Here is an 18,943-nt window from a genome sequence, read left to right on the forward strand (position 1 = left end):
GTTTTGTAATGGATAATCGTCTCAATGTAAAGAAGTTTTCATCTTTTTCTCCAAGTTACCATTCACGCAAAATTTCATGGAAATTAGTCCAAAATGTCAGTATAAACAGAGTCATACATACACGGAGTGGGACAAAGGACCAATAAAGGATGAAAATTATACTGTAAGTATACAGTTTTCTTCACAATAGAATCTTTCTTCTAAAATCATAATAAGAAAATAACACCTCAAGGTGGAAAAGCCAGGAGCAGTAAACCAATGAAACTCAAGAACTTGTATTGTTTTACTAATGAAATACTCAAGGGACATCATGATATTACTGATTATTAACATGAAAAACATCAGCTTCGAATTTTATCTTACACAGCGCATAATGTAATAGTAGTTTGCTACCTTGCTGTCTTCTACTTAGTTTTATTTTTAATTACATCTGTTCAATTTATTTCAGAAACTGAAGTTTAATTTTAGGGCAAACAGTACAAACTGCCCTAAAAGAAAACCAGTTATCTGCCCCTCAAAAAATGAAAGCAAAAGGCAGTAATAAGATAGCTCAAATTAAATTCAAACTTCTGAGTTCTCACGAAACAAGTCAGTGATTTACTACTCCAGCAGCTAACAGGCAGACTGTTTTTCCTAGAGTTGTACTTCAGTATAAATGGATAAAACGGCTTAGGTTGTCCTCATTGATGGACAAACCTAAGTTTATATCTGTTCTAATCATCCCCTTCTAGTTTGCTCCTTTCCTTGTTACAGCTATAGCAAAATAACTAAATAATTTTGAGGTTGTTTTCTTCCTCCTCTCGGCCCACCTCCCAGTAGCAAAGAGAAATCGCTTTTCAACTTATGTGTAACTTGAAAAATGCTCAGGTTCACTGAACCACTGAGTTTCTGGAAGATCCAATACTCAAATGTCCCAAGTCATATCCTTCAAAAAAGCCTAGGGGATAAAACACATAAATCCCTACCAACTTTTCTCTTCAAAGATGAGCAGTATAATGGCAGTGTTCTTGATATCTCAACCATTAAACCAAAAATAAGCAAAAGACTGGACAAATAGTTTTACCAGTATCTATAAAAAAGTTTATCCTCTATTTCTGAAGAGCAGTAAGCAATATCATTTGGATGAATTTGCCTGTTTCTCCTAAATGAAGGCAACATCCATCCAGCTTCTAAACCTTTCTGATAATATCTTAGAAAGACCCAAAGGTTACTAAAGTAGGTACTTTTAAAGTAATTGAAATCTATATGTTGATTTTACATGAAGTTAAGAAATAGATATGGACAACAAATTCTTCAGATTTACATTTACTATTTCTTCCCTTCAGGTTCCGCTCACAAAAAAAAAAAAAAAAGGCAGGGGAAAAAAAGCTCACAACATCCTCAATACCACTTAACATCTCTAAGGCACCTACTTTACTTGAGATCAATGAACTTGAAAAAGCAGCTTAAGCAATTTTACCCATGGAAAACATGAAAAAGTACTACGAACTTCAGCAAAACAGTTATATCCCTAATTCTTCAGCTTAGTTCATGACCCCAGAAGATCCCAATGTGTTAAAAACCAAACTCACTGCTACAGCATCACTGATGATAGTCAATTTTAAAGTCTTTTTAACGTTGCACATTTGTATTACGTGCAGTGGAACATTCTTCTAAAAACAAACTGGAGGTAGTTGAGAATAAAGCCAAACTATGTCTTCATTCTTGACTGTAGCTCAGAAAACATTTACGTCTATAATAAAGTGTAAGAGAATGCACAAGAAAGGTGGTTCTGTCCTCAAATAAGAGTTTCAAACAGAAAGGGGCTTTTTAATTATTATGACACACAAAATGCGAAGCGTTAAACTGACAGCCCGAATTCTTACCATGAACTAATAATGATGTTATGATAACTCCAGCATGTTTCAGCACAGCATATGGGCAACAGACTGAATTTTCTCCCTTCTGAGCCCTCCCCAGCTACACACCATGAAACCCAAACAAACAGCCCTCCCATGAACAAACTGTAACACAGTACTAAGAGATTCCAGTTTGGTAATGGAAGTCTAACAGCACTGAAATGATGCACTAACCTACTTGAGGCAACAATACTTCCACAATCCTAATCAACTCGGAGTAAGCAGAAGACTGTCTGCCACCAGTTCGTGCCTCAGACTGGTCTAATACCTCCTCAAAAGATAACAACTCCACTACTTAAGTACAGCAAGGAAGGTGTGAACAGTATTTCAGGTTATGTAAAATCAAGTATATTAAGGTTTTTAAACTGAGTCATAAAAACTAACTTTATGGCGAAGCAACTGATAATAAGCAGTTACCACGAAGACGGAGAAACTGTTCACTTTAATAGAAAACAGCGTGTGTAAAAGTACATTCAGTGTATGTCACAAAAAAAAAAAAAATTAACTTCCATCAGATCCCCTCAATCTCTATTTCTGCAACCACTGATATACATAAAATGGTAGCAGATAATTTCAATTTTACAAAGGTTTTCTCTCACCGATCCCATCCCACCCTGCCAAAAAACAACAAAACAAAAAAAAAAAAAAAAAAAACAACCTAGAGGACTCAAGATTTTTCTAAAAAATGCATTAATCATCCAGGGTATTTTTAAGTTATTACCAATAGGCACATGCTCAAATGCTTTCTGAAAATCAGGCTTACTTAAACTGGATAAACAAATCCCTTAACATTATGGAGGTCACAATTTTTAGTTTTCATTCAAGGAGCTTCCCAAAGAACACAAAACAAAAACATATTGGACAAAACACTTATGTTTAACAACATACATGTCAGTGACATAAGATGGAAACTGCTTAAGTACAGACACTTTCCAAAAACTGGGTATTACAAAGTTTTAAGATTATCAGCAGTACTGTAATACTATGAAAGGCTGATACAACATAAACTGGTCATCACTAACAAAAGTTTGAAGAAAGTCAAGGGTCATGCAAAAAAACAATTTCTGCTTACAAAGGAGAAAAAAAACTCAAACAAACAAAAAAACCAAACCAAAACAAAAAAAAACCCCAACAAACCAGTGGCCAAAACACAGCTCTGAGACTACTCCTCCATTTTCTATATCACCTGCACCAAATTAGTACTCCCACTCAGAAGCTCCAACCAATTAAGCAAGGTATGACAACTTAATCTCCCTGACAAAATCCTCTGAGCAAAAATAAGATTAAATAAGAACGAGAACATGTTGTTCAGCAACTCAGTTTTCTTTTAATGTTTTGCAGATAGTTTCTTAGGGACAAAGAACTTTAAGCAGAAGATTCTGTGAATGCAATATTACTTACAAATTAACCTGCAGGAAAGTTTACATTACTTAGTTTAAAATAAGGAAGATGAAGCAGCAGCTCTTTCTGAACGTAGGTAGTGCTATGCAGTGACAAACGCTTGCAACTTTAATCCCATCTTAAAAATTTCCTTCATTTCAATTAAGTATGCACCATTCAGAATCAGCAACTCTACAAGTACATGGTGTTGTAGAAAGATTAAAAAATGAGTCTCTATAACAAAACACTAACACAACCCTGCAAAAAAGTTAGTCACAGATTTAACTATCACACTTAGATCCTTAATAAAAAGGCTGTGGCAGAATCAATGCCTAACCACATTTTTAAAAAGGTAAGAACAAAAAAAGACACTGTATATCTCCCTTCTTAAATGTTTCTTTAAAATATTAACTGTAAGTCACATTATCTCAAATTCATATCTCAGGATACATCACATTTGACTACCCTTCAAAGGTATGCAGAATTTTGTCTCATTTAGTTCTATTCTATTTTTATTTTGTAGGGTAACACAAGAAAGCCTTATTCATCCTCCAGTTATCTAATAGCCATATCTGACAAGAACCAAACTCCACTTCAACACAAGATCACTGCTTAAGTGCTATTAACATTTGCCAGTTGAAGAGCACATTGCCTCTCTTCTAAGACTACAGGAGTGCCCATGAAATTTTTAGTAACTCATCACAAAAGAGCAAGCTAATTTGAAAATATTTGGTATTAGAAGGAGCAATTGCTCCATAAACTTTTACATGATAACTTGTGAATTAGGCTTAGACAAACTAGTTTCTCAGTTCAAGAGATGGTATACCACATATGTATTTATTAGACTATAGATATGCAACAATTATATGGATTTTAATTTTATGCTTATTTAATCTTCAACTGGGAATTGTTCTTGAAAAGAAGAGACACTAATAACATTCTGAAAAAAAAAAAACAAGTCGAATGAATTTCTGCCACATGGAAGTTCTTCGTTAAGAAAAAGGAATGCTGGCCCACAGCTTGGGTGGGGAGGCAGTAAACAAGGATCCACCTAAGAATTTATATATATTTATATATATATATATATATATATATATAGTGTTGTGATTTTAATAGGACTGATTCACAGCTTTAGTTTCAGGTCGGACGTTTAGCTCGGCTTAATAAAGGTATTGTGCAATAGGGTTTTCAAATACCTAAAGCACAAGAGGTAACAAGACAATTCTTCCTTCTTCTCATTAAATAATCCCCAAATATATACTTAAAATTCAACTGGTCTAGCCTGGAATTTCCTTACTAAAGGAAAATATGCCTCTCCACAAAAGCTAAAGTTATGTTTAGAAACTGGAAATCTATTTTACAACTGTCTGGTTGCCTAAGCATCTCATTTTATTTCCCTAGTTAAGTAAACACTCTCAAAAGAACTATAAAGAGACTGCAATCATTACCATAGGCAGCGTTTTGCCAGTGAAAGAGGTGAACTTTACACTACTTGAATTTGAAGAGTATCATATTATTTCTCATATTAAATCAAGCAGAAAAAATATTCTTTCAAAAGAAGTGAGTTTTGAAAATTAAGTCTGTCTTAACCAGTCAGCTGGAGGTGTCTGAATGTGTAAACTATTCAAACTACTTAACTAGAAGAGATATGAACTCCCACTGATGTTATTCAAGGGGGACACCTGACATGAACATATCATCATCCAAAAGAACATAATTATGTGAAATAAACACCATAGAAAAAAAAAATAGATAAAGTGCATTACCTGATTTGTAAATAAGAGTTTATGAACAGATGTGCATTATTTAGAATTATATGCCTTATTTAAAAAGATTTATTTGGGTTTTTTCCACATTTGGGAGTGAATAGGTATGTCTGAAACAACAAGTGAGACCAGCAGGGCAGATCATGATTTCCTTTCCCTGTTTATGCTACTGATAGCTATGAATAATTTATAAATTCAGTTACTCTAACAAACTCAGTAAGAAATCTACCTAGGAAAGCACTGAGGAAGACTGTTGCTTTGGGGGACATAAAACAGCATGATATTTAAGAAACCTAGCAAACCAAGGGAGAGAAACAAATCTGTGTAACTGGGATGGATCTATCATTATCACTTCTTACAATATTTTCAGGAAGCTTGACAGGCCTAAATAATACCAGATTTCTATCATAATATGGTGAAATATAGACTTGTTTCTGCTTAAAAAAAAAATATTTAAAACAAACAAAAAAATACTCTAAGGATACTGAAATTCTTACAGAAACAGATGTAAGAGGTTTGAAAGAAGAGCAGGAGGGATTTTTGGAAAAGTTTAACTATGCTGAGATCTCTTCCATAAGAAAGCACCAATACTGGCAAATTTAATACAATAACAGTTTGAATCTTGTAAAGTCTAATATTGACATGCCCATTACTATGAATATTTTTTCTAACTAGGTTTTGTTTTAACAAGAAGGCTGATTTTCACATTCTCAGAATAAGCAGACTAAAAAGCACTATTGTCAAAACCAAAATCACTTAAATCTTCTCAAATATTTAGGTACAGTTACAGAATAAACTTGAAGCTCTCACTTCACTAAAACAGGCCAGAAATTATTCAAGTTTTACTAAAAAAAAAAAAAAAAGTATATTTTAAGAAACATTTCTAAGTATTAGCCGATTGCATTTTGTTTCTGCAGAAATTAATAAGCATGTTCACAGTTCATCTTTTCACATGTTTTTCTTCAACAGGCAGCTTCTCAGACAAAACAACTGTACGGAGTAATGACAGTGCCAGTTTTGAAGTACATTCTTCAAGGGAAAACAGCAGGTAGTCGTAAATTCAAGATGCATGGTATCCAAGATCAAAAGCACATACAAAGATGACACAGCTAAATAAATTTTCTTCCTCTTAATTTATCAAAGTGATTCAACACCATTGCCCTTTCAGGACCCACTAGGTGAGAACTTCTATTTTATTTGCTGAGCTCTAAATACATGTAAAAGGAGATGTGCCTCCAAGCTCTATTCTTCTCCACATAAATACAGCAGCATTTGGGGTTGTAATCACATGAGGAGGCACAGCCATTTTCGTTTACACTTTGAGTAGCTATGTCAACTCTCTAAAAGTAGGAAAACGGTAAGGAATGTCATGTTATCAAATGAACTGCACTCGACAAAAAAAAAAAAAAAAAAAAAAAGAAGAAGAAAAAACCAAACCCCCAAAACCCAACAACCCACACTGATTTTATAGTAGCAATGTCCTGAGCCACAAAATCATATGCCTTCAACCACTGCCTCCTAAAACCAGGGAAGGTATGAACTGATCAAACACGCAGCTAACATTTTCTAACCACATATATAAACATACAAAATGACACAATGTTTTCATAACATGCAGTTTTTCCTGCATTTTAAAAAATAAATATCACAAATATTTAAAAAAATAGAAAAAATTAATTTTACAAATGTCTTTAAAATTCCTTCATATTTTCTCCCTGGTAAGAAGCTGTACTAGTTCAATCATGATCATGCTTTATTATTATTATTCAAAACGTTAGTAAAATTGCTGCAAAATAATCTGTGACTTATTTCCATTCAATGTTGGCTCATTTAAGATTTAACTAAAACTGGTTTAATCTTTAAATAAGCAGAAGTAACCTAACTTACTCTGGTTCTCTCATCTCATCCTGTAGCCATCTTAGCCTTATCTCAGACCTGTTTCTCACATTCACATTTGCAGCCAAAGCTAAAGCTAAGGACAGGAATCAGAAAAATGGATAGCAAGGAACGAGATGTCACAGTCAAGCCCTCGTCCTATGTCCAGTTAGCCTCTCTGCTTCCTTATGGTCACAATGAATTACAAGAAAAATATCCAGATAGGTCAGACGACTTCATATAGAGGCAAGAAAAAAAAAATCTAACTACAGTTTCATTCAGTGTGTTTAAAGGAAAGCTTTATTTAATAAATGTTAGAAGTTCTCTCTGCCTATTACACGCCTCTTCAAGAAGTTCCGCAAGATGCAATAATAATTCCTTGAGTGAAAACTTCTGTATCAGAACTCAGAAGAAAATAGATTCTAGATGTGTTTTAATTCTCAGTACACTTGAAACAAAACCTTAACTGTAATAAATAAGAAAATATGTGCAAACAGAAACAACAGAATTTGATAAACCTAAACCAGCTTTTAATTTGGGGAATTAAAAAAAAAAAAATAATAATTTTAGCTTCATTATTCTCTAAATTCACTTCACATTATCCTGCATAAACATGATGAATTTAAGGAGTACAGCATTTCTCTATCCCAAAGACAAATCTTTATCTACAGAAGCTACCGATTACTCTCCAACTTTCATATTAAAAAATTAACTTGGAAATCAAATGTATGCTGGGAGGTGATGAGGGAGGGCGGGAAAGGCCCTACAAATCACTCTAGAAAGTAGTGTCCAACTAGATGAAGCTGCATAGTTACAGCCAACAAACTAAAATCCAATCTTGTAAACATATACATCAGTGAAAAACATCAAAAGCCTGCACTAAAGTGGAAGTATGCAATCATCTTTGAAGAAATACACTCTACATACAAAGTCTGATACAAATTGTACTGAACTGCAGATAAATTCTGAACAATTTAGTAAGAAATTTTAGAGATCTGATCATCTAGATTATATTCAATTCTAAAGTTTTTAAGATAGCTGCTCCTAAAAAAAAGTATGCACTGATAAAGCACCCAAAACTGAAAACTGCACCAGTGCAGCAGGCATCTGCAAATACTGAATTCTACTCTCAACAGATCCATCATAGTTCTACCTGACCCCACAACAGCACTCAAAACAACATAATCTCAATGACCAAAAATGCTACAACGCAATATGAAACAGATTCACATGCTCATAATCCTCACATGCCACGAGCATGAGCCAAGATCAAACAGTTACGTGAAAAAAAATTTTGCTACTTACAAAGTTAATTAACAATTTTTTAATCCCTTTCAATTTTAAGTCCACTAATCTACAACACTTAAGCTAAAAATATACATATTACTGTTTTATCTACCAGTGGACCTCTGATCAACTAGTTCAATTCTCTGCAGGAAACAAACCTTAGAAAACTGTCTTTAAGTCATCCAGTCTCAAAACTTCCACTCCTGCAAAAATCATCACAATAAGTCACTCCAACTGTTACAAACAACATAAGTTGTGCCAAATTTCTATTTAGGTTAAACTAACTGGATCTTGCACCTTTGTTTGCTACATTAAAGAACTCCTAAGTATGTCATTTTTCCCCCCCCTGTAATTATTAATCAATTAAACCCTTAACATTTTCTTTGTAACTATACCAAGAGCTCTTCAAGTCTCTCACTCTAATGGACGAGTTTCAATTGCTGTCATTTCTTGCCTCTTCTTTGAAAATCTGCAATTTTGGATACTTTCTGAACTGTGAGAATCAAAACAGAGACTGTATTCCAGTAGCTGTCACATTAGCACTAACAGGTAATCTCCCTAGTCCTACCTGACATTCCTCTGATCATATATCCTTTCTGGCTGACAGTGCACTCAATATTTATGCTCTTAATTGTGTATGAGTTTCACATCTGATTTAAGAATCATTGCCCTGCACAGCATCTACTTTCTGTAAAGTTTTACGCTCCTTCCTGTAACTTTTCACACAGTGGACCACTTTTATGTGTTCCTGTAGATTAATTAGCATTTTCACTTCTGCATTAACTCAGCTGGCTCTGTACTAGCGAACAGTTTTTATTATTTGCCATTCAGTCTCAGGTTACTGACAGTGTATGAACGATCCTATGATTTATTCCTTGTACATAAAAAAAACGTTTGCATAGGTCCAAGAGCAAACCTATGGACATTAAAAAAAAATTCTGGCTCATTTCATGATGACAAGTTTCACATTTTTGGGATCTATCAGTTACCAGTTTTTGATCTATAAAACATGCATTGTTTTCTTGGTTAAAGATCTCAAAACATTTTACTCAGTGGCTAAGAGTTACCTGTTTCATGTCTACCCAGGATAGAAGGTCAGAGTAGTTAGCTGACATGTATCAGAAAATTAATTACAAAAATTTAGACAGAAAAAAGACCTCTTGATGATTCCTGCTACCCCCCAAGACACTGGAATTTAGCTCTGGAAACTAACTGTTCATCTTTCTGACTGCCTTGTCCTTGTCATGAAGAACTTTAATATTGTATTACATCTCTTTTTTTAAGTGATGACAAAAGCAGGATATTAACTTTTTAATCATATCTCTTCTGTATAAACAAGACATGTTTTACAATTGTGGCAGAAAAAAAATAAAATATTAAACTTTGACATACTGTTCCTTTACAACTCTTCTCATTAAGATAGTCACAGTAAGGAACAGAATGATCATCCCAAAGTACTATGCGGCCTAATTAACAAAGGCCTTCAGGCCTCTTGTTTTCCCTTCATTTCAAACACAATGTAACATCGCTGCATGCATGGAAACATAAGTCAAGGCCACAAAAGCTTATCAGACATCTCCTAACCCACTTGATAAAAAGAGCGAATAGTGTAGCCTCTTGTCAGTCACCTGCTCAAAAATTTATCTCCCTTTCCAGTAACTTAAGAGAACAGACTTTCCAACTGAACAATATTCTTGCATACTGCTCCAGTAGTCTACTTCTAGTCAGCAGGCGTGTTTTAAGGTACAAATTATACTTGCATCTCTCTTCACCAGCTTCAAAGTAGGGAGAAAAATTAAACACTGCCGAGGAAAAGGAGGGATGCAAAAACATACGTAAGGAGAATTCCAGGCTATTTCACTGTTCAGGGTTGGTTGGTTGTTTGCTTTTGGTTTTTTTTGTTTTGTTTTGGTTTGGTTTTTTGCTGTTTAAGAACACTTTCTGCAGCAGGAAAATAGGTACATATCAGATTCAAGAGATGCCTTTGAATAATTTAGAAAGTGTTTAAAATTTACGGGATCAGCAATTTATTTTAGAAGCTTACACTTCAGAAATAGATGCAATTTTGCTCTCTCTATATTCATCACCATAGACCTTCCACTTTAATAGAGATGAATGAATTTCAAAATACTGTTTCACAAAGCAACACTTCCAACAAAAGTTTGAAGAAATGAAAATTTTAGCCTACTGTGTAATTCTAAGATTACTCCCTGTGCATACAACTGCAGGCAGAAAGCTCATATTTCAGAGGGGAGTAAGGCATAAAACATTCAGCAAAAATTTGGTAAGCCACAATTGCTCCGGTTAGTGTTTTTTTTAACAGGCAAAAGTACTGAAGGGATACTGGTTCATGTCAAAATCCAGACATCGATTCCCTGTATGGTTAGGCCAGTGCTTTCAAATGGAAAACCGTACTACTTTAGTAAAAAGGCAAACATGCACAAAGTGTGTAAAACAAGCAAAAGAAGCCCAGAACCAAACACATTCTTTTACTACTAGCAATATATTATTGAGATAAAGGAAGAGCTAGTGAACTCATACACTTCTTCTAGGGTAATTTTATTGTTAAAAGCTAGGAAGTTTGTTAAAGGTCTTCAAGAAAGGAAACAATCTTCTAATGCTGAATTTACAGCAGGGAACACCTGCAGTCAGGTACAACAAAGTTTGGTGAACCCTTCATAATTCAATAAAAAACATAAGGAAGATAACAATCTTACTCAATATAACGAAATGCTTCTCTCAAGTGCTACATTTAAGTCCAGAAAGGATTCATTTTTACAACATAACAAACGACTACTGACAAAGAACCACCTTTCATTGCCAGCAGAATTTTTTTTTTTTTACTGAAGAATTATGTAAGAAACAAGTTACCTTTGAGAGGTTTTTCCCTGGAAGTGCCTACGAAATTGTAGAAAAGTCCAACTTCATAAACAAACGTAGTTAACGCTGCAAGTTGGGTGACATTAAATTACTATTTTCCACAGCAAAGTTATTACAACATCACCTTCTCTCTCAGCCAGAAGAGAGGCAGATGTTTCTCTTCCAACTTCTCTGCATAGTTTTAATGATACTTGGCATACTCAATACTTCCTATAGAATAGGTAGAAACAGCAAGGAAAACAAAACTAAACTGTCAATAAACTATTTCTCTTCTTAGAAAGCAGCCCTGTCCCAAACAGTGGTTAAGGAACTAACTTTAATTGGAGGCCAGTAGAGAATACAGAGTAATCTCAGTAAAAAAAGCTACATAATTCACAAATTGCTATCTTTACTATAGCCTAGCAGCAGGGAGCTCATCAGAAACTAACAGTTTTCCTCACTTCTTTTCACCTTCAGAAAAAGAACACAAAAGTAGAAGTTTAGTAGGCTGTACATTCAGTTTCTACAAAGTCAGAGGCTAGAAGCATATGTTAAGAAGGTATAAGGCTAAGTAAAAAATCATTCCCTTATGATTAGCTTATGTACCAAAGATAAGTAAATTTAACAGTATTTTCCCTTTTCCAAAATATAAAATAAGCTTACATATAGAAGCTTACCAGGTCTGGCTATTAGACTGACTTGAACATACTATGCTTACAATCCAAAAACTAAGTTTATGAGTTCATAAAACACTTAAAGACACATATTTCCTTAAACAGATCAACTGTAAAGGGAAACCTTCTGAGGACCTAGTTACAGATCTGTATTTTACATACCAGCAAAAAAAAAGAAGGTAAGAATAGTAACTGAAATTGCAAGTTCCCAATGTCAAAGTCCTAGTAACAACGGATTTGGGGAAGCGGCTGCAGCAATAAGCATTGCTTATTGCCATTTGCTGCAGCTTCGGATAAAGTCTCCCATTAATATATCTTTACCCTCACAACCTACACCAGATACTTGAACTTCACAAAAAGAAACACAGAGGACCCCACCAAGCTAAATGCATAAATAGTTAGCATTTGGTACCACCATATTGATATCACAATTCTTTCCTAATATAAAAAATACAAAAGTTAGGTTTTTGTATCTTCCATCCTGTGCTTTTTAAAAGCAAGCTTTGCAGCTACTTTTCAAAAGCAATTCTGAACATTAACATTTTAAATCTCAAAATTTAAGAAGTATATACACAAGTTTTATCCTTTACTGTGATTCTATGATCACATACTTTCCAATTTATTTTCTAGTGCAGATCCTCACAGCAGAGTCACAAAATAAATGGTTATACAACTGATTCAGCAAAAACTCACTTCAGAAACGTTGCCAAATACATCGAGTAAATGTAAAGTTACTTTCTATCTAAAACTTATAAGCTTTTAAAGTAAACTTAAAATTAACCACCCTGTCCCAACTGAAGGTACCAGTACTAGTGAGACTTGAAATAAAGCTTTTAGCAAAATTAGAAAACTGTAGAAATCTACTTTTTCCATCCTTATTTTTTTAATCCAGAGAAAAGCTTGTAAAAGGTGACTGGTCGTGGAAGCAATTGTATTTATCTTAAAACAAACCACCAAACCCCACCTCCTTTAGAGCTGTCCAAACAGTCAACACACAAGGAACAGGGGAGTGAATCACCTCTTTTACACTTGGATGTTGGGGGGGTGTGTGTGCGTTCAAAGCAGCTTCATGAAGAGCCTACTCTCTTTTGTGATCACAGCCTTCTCTCATCCCAGCTTTGACCATACATTAACAGTGAGGAAATGGTTGTCATAGTAATAATTACTTTAATATTAACAGCAGTTAATACTAACTAAACAGATAGAATCTATTCCAGCTTCTTCCTGAACCCTTCACTATGCTTCATTACTCTCAGACTTCCCTCTGTCCACCTACCCTGCAATTTCCTCTTTCCAGTGCACATTGCCCAGACAGCTTGCACTCTCTTGTACCTGCCCTCATGCCCCATTTATTTCTGACCACTGGTCAACGATCACGTTAATTTAATCAACAGTTAGCCTCTTGTCCTCCTCTGCTGTGAGGGTTGCTAAGACGGGAAAGAAAAGCTAGCTCTCTGTTTCTGGCTCTTCACTGTCCCTTTACTATGAGGACTCTAAACTCCTTCAGGAACCACTGAAAACAAAGTATACCAACACTTCACAACAGAAGCTCCCACCACTACTTCAATAAAACTAGGAAGTCATGAATTAAAATATTTCATTTAGTCTCTAATAGCAGTAGGACTTTGAACCTTAGAACTGTATTACAGTCAGTAACACTGGTCATTGGCAGTATTCTTAATTGCCGATTAAAAAAAAAAACAAACATGCAAAAGAAACATATTCACGAAAGTTCAATTATATTTTGGAATTTAAGTATCTCAAGTTATAATCAAATGTCATGAAAATAGCCTACAGAGCACACAATTCAGCAACAGATTTCATGCTGTGTACATTAACGCTCTCTTACTGAATTGTTATTTTAAACAATTCAGTAAGATCATGTCATGAAGCAAACATACAAAGTCTCAAACATGAATGTAGCAAAACACTCAGAATCATCTTCACAATAAGAAACAACTGAGTACACCTGGCTTAACTGAACTCCCCCCCCCCCAAAGTTCTACTATGTATCTTGGTCAGTCATTCTGCTGCACACATGTAAGTAGAAAGAAACATCCTTTTCCCTTTTTTACCAAGGGTTGCATCTTGCAATTTTTACTCCTAAATAATATGTACCTCCCTTACAGCATTCTCAAAGCTCCCCTACTTATCTGATCTCTTTATTTTCCTTCCTGTACCGCAGTATCACCTCATTTATGCATTTAAAAAGACCTACAAGAATCATCGATGCTCTCAGTCTGTCCATCCTCAAGCATGAGAATTCTCAAATCTTTGTACTTCTCTTTTTTCCTTAATGGAAACACTTTTCCACATCTACAAGGCCATTCGTAGCTCCATTCCCTGTAAACAATGCTAGCTTTAAGTCCCTATTTGTTACTGTTACGGCACTCCACACTTGAGTTGGTCTCATAAGACCCCCTAATCTCTTCAAACTCCACACTTGCCTATAGCAGCTGACCTAGAAATAAGAGATGCACTGAGGGGGGTAGCTGTTCATTATGTTTTAAACACTTGCATACAGAGACATAATGTCGCCATGCACAAGAACCTGAAATCAAGAAGAAAGTTACTGCATTTTTTATATGCTGGATGTACAAGTACTATTTGGAAATCAGGGTTGTGACAAAAACTTTAAGTACTCTAACCTGTTTAGTTCAAGGAAAACTTGGAAGTTTCTCTCCAGAGAAACAGTCATCTCTGTATGCAGTCTCTTTCCACAGAAACCATGCAGTAAGCAACTTTGAAAAATGCTTTGTTTGCACTGTATCAGTATGGAGGGCTTACCCATAACACAAGTATTAAAACCTTAATTGAAAGCAATTGAATTTCTTACCACAGATTACAGTTCTACAAACACAAAAGAATCAGCAATGAGTATTACAAAAATAAGCTGTAACAACAAATATCTTTATAGAGGTACCAAAGGTATTCACCGGGGAGGTTCTATGATTTTTGAATTACTAATTATCAATTAATTTAATTATAGCTCTTACATTTTATACATGTACACTTAAATCTTTAAGTGACATTTAGCCAGCTGTCTTTACCACAAAAAAAGTGAACCAGTCACGACTAAATGAGTCCCAAGTATCAACATGCTACACCAGTGCATCTTCCTGTTTCACTTCAGAGCAAAAATCACTAAGCCATATACAGGAGTGACTTTTTAAAACATCGACTTGAAAGGGAGAGATTAGATCAATTCAGCTTTACATTCAGCAGTAATACTCCAGATTTTTGTTCTGTTTTGTTTACTAAGGGATGAGAGAAAACGAGATTGTTTGTTTGGGACTCCAGTGCAGTCTGGGGAAATAAATACTGGAGATTTTTCAACTAGGTTTGTTTTGTTAAGTTCAGATAGATCATAGGAAGGCAATAACACCTTTGTAGTTCCAAATCAAGCACCATTGAGTTTAAAATAATGAAATGTACACCTATTACAAAAAAACACACCACCACTCCATTTTTTTTCCTTTCAAAAGAGTACAAGAAAAGAAAACAAACAAGAAGACTACAGTAGCAAAGCCGATTAATACTCTTGTGTCATATTAGGACTTTAATTAAAAATTTTAGCAATTTAAAAAAAATTTGTTTCCTCTTTTCCATTGTATGTCTGTAATTGCAAAACTAAGGGAATACTATATCCATAACTGTACCTCAGTGCTAATTCAATAGACAGAGACCATTGTAAACTACTAGATTATGCTTTTTGCATATTAGCAATATGCAAATATCTGTAATAGCACAGCATTTCACCTATTCTAACACCTACCTTCAATTCACACTGAGAGAAAGATTCAGAAAATCAAAGACAAAGTTGATATCCTTCTGTTCACATCTGCGCAGCTTTTGTTTACTACATACAACACACACTTTGGTTGTTTTGAATATATTCTTAAAAGCTGAAACTGGGACTAAACTGACAACTCACTGACAACACCGAATATCACTTATATCCATTAAGTAGTACAAATGTTCATCTTTTAAAATCAGTAATTTCCCTCTGACTGTTGAAGACCACTTCCTTCTCCCAATCTATTAACGTATGATGTGTAAAGGACAACTTTCAGATCAGAATAAAGGAGATATTCCACTGTGTTAACAGCCTGGGGAAGGAGAAGGTACAGTGGGAGAGTGTCTCTTCCACTTACAAAATCACAAATGATTCATTTTCCTTCATCATTACTGTATACATCCATCCTTCAGGTCATTCCCCAACTATTAAATCTATCCAGGTGGACTCAGTGAGAACTTCAGAATGTCTTTCCTATCTTAAAAACAATCCCAACACACAAAAGAGTAAATACGCTCTCCATATAGAGCCTCATCCTCCAGATGATGTCACATATGTGTAACTTGGCTAAATCCAGCTCCACTGAAGCAGAATTACTGTTTGTAGCAAAACTAAGCAGAATCGCAAGAGTATGTCGGATGAGAATCTTTGGACAGGTGAACAGGAAATAAGATAGGACACTTCTGTGTCCTGAAAAGTAGCACAGAATAGCAGCCTGCGGGCCCCGCACAAGCATTTAATTCTAAGATTACTATATTTTCAAGTACAATCAGATATAATGAAAATCAGTGTACTAACATACAGTGCATGTTTTTATAATCCTTCTGCATAGCAATATCACTTTACCAGTGGTTTACAGAGCCTGTGTATTAATCCAAAGGAGGAAAAACAATTGTAAGAACACTTGGGTACCATAAACACATTCATACTGCGGAACTAGTGTTACCTTAAAAAGTACTTACAGATATTTTCTTTATTTTACTTTAACTATTATAACAACTAACAATAGTTCAGCAATAAATACATCTGTACACCACAAGTTGTTGACTTTATCTAGAACAAAGCACTGATTTAGAGCTCTAAGTTCTATACTTGAATGCTTCACTTTACAGCTCAATACAGAGACTAGATGCAGTACTTAGAAAACAGAAAACACACTTCCAAATTCAGTCAGTAACTGGGCTTTTCTAAACTGCAACTATTACAATTTTTTATTAAAAGGAAAATCCTACTCTTTTCATTTTCTAGGAAACAAGGATAGACAATAACATCACTTTAAAAATACTGAGGATATTACTACTGTCTACAATATCCCGTAAAAACACAGGAGGCTGACTTGACTGCAAACTCTAAGCTCCTGCCAAGAAAGGCTCTAGTAAGTGCTATTTATGAATACATTTTCTGACTGTTAAAGAGTTCTACACAGCAGCTAAACATGATGAAGCTTTTTTGCATTTCTTATGGGGTTTAGTCTAAGAAGCACGTAACTACACAGTATAGCACCACAACACACAAAGTTATTTAAAAAGTCTCTAAAACAGCCAATATTTATTGTTAGTGAAAAATCTAGAATACTATTTCATGTTACCAAATGTTGCAGTATGTCTAATGTCAGTCAGAGGTATCAGTTAAAAAAAAAAAAGTTTATTTAATCTTGATGGTTATACAAAAGACTACCATACCTGTAAAAATAAGAAAATTAATAGGTGTTACAATGCCTACATGATTGCTTCGAATGCAACTTGCACTTTGGTTTCACTGTAGTCTTCCAAGCATGGTACAAGGCAAATTTAGTGTAACACACACATTATTCGAGTGATAATGGCTGAATTTTAATATCTGTGAGAAATAAGTAACTGCTTAAATAAAGGTTAATTAAAAATAACTCACCACCATCCCTCTCTCTAACTCTGTGAGTATGCACACTTTTTGCTTTACTGTGCCCTGTGTTGTCACCGTATTTGTTTTCAGGGCTATCAGAACGCCGCAACATTTTATTTGGTGGTGAAGGATCTGTGGCGTCTCGCATCTTGTCATGACGGTGATCACCACCACCGGGGTGACTCTTGGATGAGTACTTAAGAGCCTGTAACAGATCACAAGAGAATAGGTATTTTCATCAGATATGAAGTTACAGAACCGATGTTAACGTGTTACTTCTAAATTTTAGATCTCTTTCCAAAACATTTTTCAAAGTTAATTAATTTTCACTTCCTATTTCAACAATCAGCATTAGTCTTTCCAATTTTAATTACCTACATTAAAGCAACAAGTTCTGTAATTAGAAGTCAAACCATTTCCTCCCACTATTACATCCAACATAACACCTGCTGTTAAAAAAACCCTAATTTCTCTATCTTTTCACTGACGGACTGCACACTTTCAGCAGTAAATGGGCCACAGTACTTCTGCACTTCTGGGAGAAGCACAAGTCTCCACTCGGTATTAAGAATATAAGCAGAAAGTTACAATGAATCAGTGTAAACTTTGAATATGTCCTCCATACCATATTCAAGGCCAATCAGCTTCACGGCTACCTTGAACTTCTGCAAGGTTTTTTCACTACTAGCAACCCTGTAGCAGATGTAATAAAAAACCCTAGAATTCTAGGGGCCCAAACCATGTAATATGACAATTCATTTTTAAGTATTTACCAAAAATTACATGTTCTGCCACACTTTGACTTGCTTGATTTTGCAGTGTAAGCTTCTGAGTAGCAAATGTTTACATGTACACGAACTGTCACTGACAGCTGCCTTGGACTGTCACATTACACTTCACAGTGATACAAACACACAGAAATGTAATAAAACAGTTAAATTCTGTGCCCTAAGGAGAGCAATACCACAATATACGGCATTCCCCAGATTCACACCCCAGGAAGTGGGTTTTTCTCAGTAGACATAGCAGAGGAATACAGCATCTACCTTACAGAAATTGAGATTATTGTCAGCAGCTTAAGGATTTGATGGTTTCTGAACACGTCTAGCAGCTGGCAACTGCAGAAATTAAGCCGTACTGGCAACCCCAGTTATTCAGGGTCTAAAATCATGCCCTGCTCAGGTTACAGTCCACAGCAGCAGTTTTGGGGAGAAGAAAGGACTTGGGGAGGGGGGTGGGAGAAGAACAAGACGCCTTTTGTTTTTAAAAGGAAAACACTCACCTCCCCCTGGATCTCCACTCCACTGCAAGTGTCCCCGGCTCGCTCTCCCGCCCCTCGTACCGTACCCTCCCGGACTCCTAGGCCCAAGCCCTACACGGGTCGCACTAGGCCTCTCCTCCTCGCCCCGGCCCCGCAGGCTTCAGAACAGCGCCGGAGCCTCGTTCCCTCCGCGCTCGACCGCCGCCACCCCCCCTTCCGCTCCCCCCGGGCCCGAAACGGCGCCCAGGGACAGGACCGAGGCGTCT

The 18,943-nt window shown here is 35.6% G+C and overlaps 1 protein-coding gene across 4 annotated transcripts in view; it reads right to left on the reverse strand.

Moving 5' to 3' along the window:
• WAC (WW domain containing adaptor with coiled-coil) overlaps window positions 1–18,943 on the reverse strand; it is a 61,030-nt gene that overhangs the window by 41,030 nt on the left and 1,057 nt on the right. For 3 of the 4 annotated variants that reach the window (XM_086742095.1, XM_086742094.1, XM_086742093.1), the window contains exon 3: window positions 17,426–17,621. In XM_086742095.1, the coding sequence (XP_086598221.1) occupies window positions 17,426–17,621 (196 nt within the window). Of the gene's footprint in view, window positions 1–17,425; window positions 17,622–18,698; window positions 18,860–18,943 lie in introns of those variants that run through there. The other variant, XM_086742096.1, reaches the window with a different exon arrangement.

Source organism: Chlamydotis macqueenii, chromosome 2 (assembly GCF_036417535.1).
Source record: "Chlamydotis macqueenii isolate bChlMac1 chromosome 2, bChlMac1.mat, whole genome shotgun sequence".
Lineage (NCBI taxonomy): Eukaryota > Metazoa > Chordata > Aves > Otidiformes > Otididae > Chlamydotis > Chlamydotis macqueenii.